This window comes from Urocampus carinirostris, chromosome 5, assembly GCF_059441175.1.
Source record: "Urocampus carinirostris isolate Australia breed hairy pipefish chromosome 5, RoL_Ucar_1.0, whole genome shotgun sequence".
Classification (NCBI taxonomy): Eukaryota; Metazoa; Chordata; class Actinopteri; order Syngnathiformes; family Syngnathidae; genus Urocampus; species Urocampus carinirostris.
The window spans coordinates 24,542,520-24,550,987 of NC_142353.1; the positions used below are offsets into that span (position 1 = coordinate 24,542,520).

The 8,468-nt window shown below is 40.5% G+C and overlaps 1 protein-coding gene across 2 annotated transcripts; it reads left to right on the top strand.

Moving 5' to 3' along the window:
* Positions 1–321: 321 nt before the first annotated feature.
* Positions 322–8,207, top strand: adra2b (adrenoceptor alpha 2B). Of its 2 annotated transcripts, XR_015850512.1 has the most exons (3): positions 322–873; positions 2,272–3,989; positions 5,125–8,207. XR_015850512.1 is itself a non-coding variant. In XM_088336277.1 (2 exons), exon 2 carries the CDS (start codon positions 2,285–2,287, stop codon positions 3,815–3,817), a length of 1,533 nt encoding a protein of 510 aa, XP_088192403.1. In that variant the 5' UTR covers positions 322–873; positions 2,272–2,284; the 3' UTR covers positions 3,818–8,207. The 2 variants fall into 2 exon arrangements, 1 of the variants encoding a protein (XP_088192403.1); XM_088336277.1 differs by having other exon boundaries at positions 2,272–8,207.
* Positions 8,208–8,468: the final 261 nt, after the last annotated feature.

The following is an 8,468-nucleotide window of genomic DNA, read 5'->3' on the forward strand; positions in this document are numbered from 1 at the left end:
AAAGTATTTTATCCAACGGCAAGTAGCATTAAAAACAGCTAATTAGTTGAAATGTCCTTTTGAATGATCCCTCCGGGAGTTGATCTGGAGGCTAGAAGGGGAAGGGGCCTCGAATCAGGATCCCGTGACGCGTTAGCAGTGACGTCAGCAGCTCAGAGAGAGAGAGAGAGAGAGAGAGAGAGAGAGAGAGAGAGAGAGAGAGTGACAGAGAGAGAGAGAGAGAGAGAGAGAGAGAGAGAGAGAGAGAAAGAGAGAGAGAGAGAGAGCTTGGAGACGAGGTTTCTCTGGTAAAGACGCGCCTCAGAAAGTAAGGATGCGCGCCTCAGGAGCCGCTCCTTCCTGGCGTGAATTTGACAAAAGACGATGAGAAGAAGGACAAGAACCAACTTAATGTAACAACCTTATTCTTGGACTTCGAAAGTGACTATTGTGTGTTTTTTTTTTTCGCTCAAGACGCTCGACAAGAAATCAAGTTTACGCTTTTACCAGCTTGAACAAGTGTATATAGTTTATCTGTTTGTCTGATTTATTTTAAAGTAACAGTTGTTCTAAATTACTTGTGCAGAAGGACATACTGTGACCGTACGTAGATTTTTTTCCCTCTCTATTTTTTCAAAATAGTCGAATCTTGTTGCAGTTTTTATTAATACCTTACAAAATAGAAAACATATGCGTTGAAATTCTGTAAGAAAACAGTGAAAGGCACAGGGGGGTTGGTTTTTTATTATTATTTCAATTAAAAGACATTGATTGGCGTCCCGACGCAACAACCCGACCCACGTTTTGTGATCTTACAATGGACTTGGACGCTCCGACGTGGACAATGCAAGGCAGCTAACATTTGGAGAAAAACAACGGACTACAACAACAGAGGTAAATGATCACTAATTCAATTGAAAATGTGCGCCTGCGAGCCAGAAGCAGATTTTTATCCAGTGAAAAGCATGCGTCTCTAAGTGGAGGGAGAGAGGTTTTCCATTTTGCATGAAAAACAGATAAAATCTTTTTGGAGATAGCAATAAACAGTTGCTGTTCGATAAAAAAGCATGATGTGTTAAAGGGATATTGTGTGTTATTTAGCTTTTCCTTGTCGTAAAAAATAACATCCTCCATTTAAAAAGTCAATATTTATTTGAATATCGTTTAAAATACACAATCTGTCATATAAAAGCACATTATTTGAAATACTCATACGTTGAGAAATGTATATTTATTTATATAACATGAGGCTCACCTAGAGGGAGCTGACTGCCCACCATCTTGTTGCTACGGGTGCCCCCTAAAACCAAAAACCTCCAGAAAGGCTGAGCCAAAAAATGAGAAAAAAAGGGTGTGGTTTGGTCACTTTGAGTTTTTGTAGTTTGTAGTCATCCTCGTGCATAATTGCACTCATTTTAAGTTGCACTATACCAAGGGTCTGCAACGTGGTTCCCGCGGGCACAAGAGTGCCCCCTGAGGACAGCAGAGGTGCCTGTGGACTTGTTCTGAAAATAGCTTAACAGTGCTAGGTCATTGTGATTCTCTAGTAAATTGTTTTTTGTTATCGTTTGACCGACTCTATTTAACCCTCTTTCCAATAATTAAGCTGGTAATAAAAACAAAAAAGACATAGCAATACTGTATCATGATAAGTTGTCATTTTAGAAATCCACATGCAAAACGGCCTGGCATTGCTAGTTGATAGAAAATTGCATTCGGCTGGTGGAGAGATGCAGTACCCAATTTAGCCGCCACATGGAGTTAGAGACCCCACAAAAGCAGATGTTTTTTGATTATTTTTTTTTGTTGCATTAATTGTTGTTGCCTTGACACGAAACCTAGCTAAAGACACTCACGGAGGCTTTAAGTACACCTGTATACATCTTTATGAAAATTGGTTCAGCTGTTTGAGCCTATAAATTACATAAAAACACACACAAACACTCACATCTGGATTCATAAAGTGGTTTATATTTAAATAGATAACTTAAATTGATATCAAACTGGGTGCCCTTTGCACTAATTAGTAACAAAAAGTAGCTCTTAGCTTGAAAAATGTGGTAGACCCATGCCCTACACAATAAATACAGTGACATCTAAAGGTCAAATATTAACTGTGTTTCTTTAGGAAAGAGACATTGATCATCGTTAATAACATTTGGAAAAAATACCATAACAAAAGAAAGGAAGAAAATAGAACATTAGTCTTTTGTTAGATAAGAAGAGTTTCCAACACATTCCAAACAACATTTTATTGGACAGCAGCAAACTTGATCTTTTATGTTATTACAGAATCTGGGAGAAGATGGCTTCTGCTCCAGAGGGCGGCTGCTCCTTGGAGCTTGGCAACTGGACCGTGAGCGGTGCCTCCGTCCCCTGCAACCAGAGTGTCCTCAGGCTGGCACCGTACTCCCCCGAAGCCACGGCGGCCTTTGCCACCGCCATAACCCTAATGGTGGTCTTCACCATCGTGGGGAACATCATGGTGATCATCGCCGTGCTGACGAGCCACTCCCTGAGGGGCCCGCAGAACCTCTTCCTGGTGTCGCTTGCCGCAGCGGACATCTTGGTGGCAACGCTCATTATCCCCTTCTCTTTGGCCAATGAACTCCTGGGCTACTGGTATTTCAAGTCCCTTTGGTGTGAGATCTACTTGGCCCTGGATGTGCTCTTTTGCACGTCCTCCATTGTCCACCTGTGTGCTATCTCCCTGGACCGCTACCTGTCCATTTCCAGGGTCACTTACGGTCGCCAGCGGACTCCCAGACGCATCAAAGCTGCCATCGTCGTGGTGTGGCTCATTGCCTCGGTCATCTCCTTCCCCCCGCTGCTGTCCCTCAATAAAACAGAGGTGGGCGACCTCGCAAGTGAGAGGGGACCCCAGTGCCAGCTCAATGACGAGCGCTGGTACATTCTTTACTCCACCATTGGTTCTTTCTTCGCCCCGTGCCTCATCATGATCTTGGTTTATGTAAGAATTTATCAAATTGCCAAACAGAGAACACGGTGCCCCCCGGGTGAGCCGCGCAAGGAAGGAGTTGGGGCTGCCACCCCGAGTCAAACCAAGCGGCAAGATGCCAACGGTAAGGATGACGACAAAATAACAGCATCCCCTAAGAAATCATCCGATAACAGACCACCCACCCTGGCTGTGACACCGTCCCTTTCCGAAGGGCAGCAGGACAATTCTCAGGACGCCAGCCCGAGCAATCTGAAACCCCCACCCCAACCTCCCCAAGTCAACAACTCCATAGATACCTCCGTCCCCCAAATTCCTCCTCAACCAGCCTCGACCAAGACTAAAGTGGGTGGCAGGAAGTATAAGCGGCAGAATCAAAGCAAATCTGACAATAATAACGGTGACAGCTCCAGTACGGATAGCGAGGCCAGCAACGGAGGAGGCCGAGGCAGCGCAAGCATGCCGGGGTCCCCTGCAGGAGGGGGCATCCATTCCTTGGGTTCCATCAAGCGCTACAGGAACATGATCACCTCACCAAAGGGGTCACAGTTAGTGCCAGGGAGGAAGTCCAAAATCGATCACAACCCTGGTGCCGCAAGGCGCAAAGCCATGGTCAATAGAGAAAAACGCTTCACTTTTGTTCTCGCTGTCGTCATCGGTGTCTTCGTCGTGTGCTGGTTTCCATTTTTCTTCTCATACTCCCTTCAAGCGGTGTGCCCCGAAACCTGTGCCATTCCCGACCCTCTCTTTACGTTCTTCTTCTGGATTGGTTACTGCAACTCCTGCCTTAACCCAGTTATCTACACCATCTTCAACAAGGACTTTAGGAAGGCTTTCAAAAAGATTCTTTGCAGAAGCACTAAGGGTACTTTCATTTAACCACATTAAGGCCTATGAGACTGACACAGACCAAAGGGCTGCCTTATGAATGTTATGAGTGGCGGAAGGCAACAATTTTTAAATTTCTCTAACACAGCCATAATATACATTACTTGAAATTTTGGACTGTGACATCCCAATTTGGAGACAACGGGCGGCTTTGACAGAATCGGTAAGTAATGGCATGACGAGTGACAACAGCCTTCAGATTGAGGACCAACAAAAAAATAGTACACAGTACAACGACAGAATTCAGGGACGATAGTAGGTTTTTATGGGTGTTAATCTTTCCTCAAAGGGCGATTAAATATGGTTTCCCATTAATTGGGTACAAAATTATTCAATGGCATTTTTGTTAAAAAAAAATGAACATTTTCATTTGCTTTGATACAATCTGATTACAATGTTATACAGTGTGACTCGATACGTTTTAAAATGGAAACATTTGGTTCGGTAAGATCATTACACCTAAAAAGAAAAACAACAAAATGATTTTCTGCTACAAAACGGTTGTTGCAAGACACAGTGTTTACAGATACGGGGTGTTAGGACCGTAACATGACTTCTAAAAGGCATCACTACTTAAGAAAGCAAGCCATAAAAGCATGTATTGGAACTACGAATTAGAGAAATTAATTACAAGCCATTATTTAATTTAATACTTGAGAAAATATAATGCTGAGATTAAAATCTAATTATCTATATAGATATCACTCTCTCTTTTGTCCCTCTCTCTCCATTTATGTAAGGCTTCTGTAAACTGGGCTTTTGAGGATGGGCAGAAAAGACAACAGGTAAACACGAGAAGGGCTGACCTTAGATCCGAACAAGCCCGGGGCCCTTTAGTTTATCAACAGAGAGCACAAGGAGCACACAATGTTAGTGCTGATTTCTTGCAGTCTTAATCCATCGAGCTGCAGGGCAAACATGTGTTCCCTGATTCTTATCCAAAAGGGCAACACAACAAGAGGCATTTGAGTAAGGAAAATGAGATAAACTTAGCGGAAGGGGTCCTTTTTAAATGAAAGGAGCCCTGAGACGCCAGTGCTCAATGCATCTGATGCCGTGTCTCTCTGATGCTAGCGGACCGTTGTGTATACTCAGGTTGTGTGTACTGTTCTTTTGTCAAAATGAAGTTTTAGTCTTTTCACATGTCATGAGAGAACTTCTCTTAGAAAAGCAATGATCGTATTAGCTCTCAATGGACAGGGTGAAGCTATCATGTTAATAAAATCGCGTATTAAATGAAATTGTTCACGCAATGTCATGGGAGGTTCATATGCTGATTTATCCGCATTATTTTTCAGCTTCTGCGAACCATAAGTGCAAATGACAGAGTGACCGGACAAACAATGCAGTGAAGGATGTATATAAAACCACCGACTTTGGACAATTACAGCCGGTTTGCCGGAATATTCATTCGGTGTAGACTTTTTTTGAATTGTCTCACTCTCATTGTTTCAACCTGCCAAAAGACAGGGGTTCCTCTGTTTTCCTGACAATGCGTGCGTATTATCGAGGACACGTGCTTAATGACTCACTGGAACAAGGGCTGTCAGCGACACGCTGTCTAATTCTGCTGAACATATGTGTGCGTGCATTTGTGTTGATTGTGTTTGGTACATATCTTCAACAGTAAGCATAAAGAGACTTTGCTTGTCATAAGACTGCTTCTTCTATATTTGTGAATATCAGACTTTTTTCAGCCTATAGAGAGAGACATTTGAAAGCCTTGACCAGAGAATAACAGGGTTCTAAGTAACGTTGAGGTCATTTGGAGAAAATCACCTGTACAGTACAAGTGCTCACTGTCCACTAAGTAATAAATGACAGATTAAAGTACTAGCTTATGATGCACATGGGTCAAAACCGTGGCCCCGGGGCCAAATGTGCCCCGCCATATCATTTAATGTTACCTGTGCGAGCGTAAAACAGAGGTTGGGAACATTTTTGACCTAAAGAGCCATGAAAGCAAAATATTTCGGCTTGTATTTTTTTTTTTTTTTTTTTTGGGCCGGATAGCCTCACCTTATATTTCAAGGCAAAATTCCACAAAACACCAGATAATTATAAATTTTTCTGCTCATTTGATTTCAATGTGTCTCAATTTCCAAAAATATACCACTTAAAATGTATCTCCCTCCCGCTGTTACTTGAGATAGTTTGGCTTATTTTGTCATTTATTGTAAATATTGTTTCTGAAATAAATTGTAAGGAGAGTTCTTTTGTAAAAAGTACTGCAAACAATAAGTATACAGATGTATTTAACTTCCTCCCACCCTTACCACTCACCCAATCAAATTGCTGTGGGTGCATGGATGGCGTTTTCAGGTATATACAGTTTGTTCTGTGGGTTTTCATTACAGTGAACTTAAATTTAGTTATCTTCCATACAAATTATACATTTATTTCGCTTCCATATACAGGATTCCAGAAAGAAATTCAGTCAAACCGGGGTCTGTTAGTGTAACACCGAGACTCTGTAGTTGAGACTGGGCCATATAAATTCTCGTCTGAACCTTTTCGATTTTTCGTCGTTTTTGGCTTTACACATACTAAAACTGGACCGACAAAGAAGCATATGCAAGGGCTATATTTTATCTACAAGTCAGAGCTACACATGAAAGGAGCCATATCTGGCTCATGAGCCATAGGTTCCCAAGCCCTGGCTTAAAATGTCTTAGCATTTCACACAATTAAAGGATCAGAAGAGGGCTTTAACTAAAAATATATATTTTTTACAGTGTCTTTAAACTATAACACCCACAAATTGATGGCTAAGTGCCACTTCATGTCAGTATTTCCAAAATAGAATGGATTCTAATAGGTGTAATCGAGAATAAAATGATCCTAAAATCTACAAGAAGATGTTGTTAATCTATTTACTTTATAACATGTAGGTAGTGAGTTTTTTTTTCAATGCAACGGTAATGTGACTTGAGAAGATAATACATTTTACTTGAAGTAGTAGTTACATGTATTTTACATACCATTTATTATTTAGTTAAATTTTCAAGCTAAATCAGATTCTATAAGGACAGTCATCATGCTGATGTGGCCCTCGATGAAAATGAGTTTGACACTCGTGCTATAATGTTGCATTGTAGCGTGGACGTGATAATGACTGATGATCTCAAGGTACTATGTAAAACTTAGGGGTTCTAATAATTCAAAAGCTACATATAGAACCTTGTTATTTAAATACATACATAAAAGAGTACTAATTAAAGATACCAGGTTCTATGTGCCACTTTTCTTTTTTAAAGGCAATAAAGGAACAACATTTTATTAAACAGACAATCTTCACTTGTAATAATCGATAAAATGTACTTTGTGATAGTTACACACAAATCCCCCCAAATGCAGGAAAAAAATTTAAATGGAATATTGTATTCCGACTAAGTAAACCCTGTAAACATGCACAATCATCAGATTAAGGTTTCGTTCCGACTGAGAGTATTCCTATTGTTGCGTTAGTCCTCTCATTTTCCGATTACTTGTCATGTATATGCATTCAAGTAATCGATTGCTTGTGCATTTTCCATTTCCAAACAAATCTTTCACAAACAGTGCTAGTTAGAACCCTGTTATTTTCCGGTGGCAAAGTGTTTATTGGGAGGGCACCTTTCCTTCTCAACACCCTGAAGGGTGTTTGGGCTTTCGCACTGATGTAAGGCTCTTAAAGTCATTATGGTTTGTGTGAAAGTGTGTGACTGTGTTTGTGTGTGTGACGGGAGGTAACGATAAAAGACTATTATTTATTTCAAACTACTGAGTGTTTTCTCTCTATTTATTGTTCCATTGCAGTGCTTTTATTCTGAGTTCAAAGAATATCATATAGCTCAGAGGGTAAAAATATCATATTACCTTTTAACGGGCGAGAGCCTTATTGATTTTAAACCTTAAACAGTGGCTTGTATGATAACCCTATAGACTTTCAAGTGCTTAAAACGCGGAATACTTGAGCATTTATCATTGTTTTTCAACAGAAATAAGCACATTGGTTCGCATTTGTCACAAATAAGGCAGCAGGTGTTTCTTTATTGCCATTTGTGTTTTCAAAAATGCTGATGAAAATGATCCAGAAGCAGAGCTGTGTTCAATGCAACATTAATACCTTGTATTCTTTCCAGAACCACAATAACTAAATAGGTCATGCCATCAAGGCTGTTGTAATCACATGTGTTTCTGCACACTAGTTTGACACATTATTTGCTTTTGTGGTGAACTTGCTGCTTCTGTTTGTAAAACGAATATCACAAGAATTATGGCTTGAGGGCATCAGGTGAACCTTCTACTGGAAAACGCCAGTTGTGTCTCTTCCCTGCTGTATTTGGAGCTTTGAAGCTGTCAATCTTCCATCTGTGATCATCACCGCCAACACTGAAGTTTAAAAATAAAATAATTTGGAAATTGGCCGAGGAATGTTGTGGTGTCATTTTTACTAGAGGTGGGTGGAACTGGGAATTTTAGGATCGATCCAATCTAAGTAAATACATGGTAGAATTGATCAAACATCATGATCATTGAAAAATTGAACCCTCACCCTGGGTTAGTTTATATTTTGAACCCTCGCCCCTGGGTTAGTTTATATTTCTGAAAAACACGGCACAAAGAGTTTATCTTTCGTTTAAACATTTATTACTAAAAT

Coding starts and splice junctions, on each gene's coding strand:
- adra2b (XM_088336277.1), top strand. CDS start 2,285: ATGGCTTCTGCTCCAGAGGGCGGCTGCTCCTTGGAGCTTGGCAACTGG.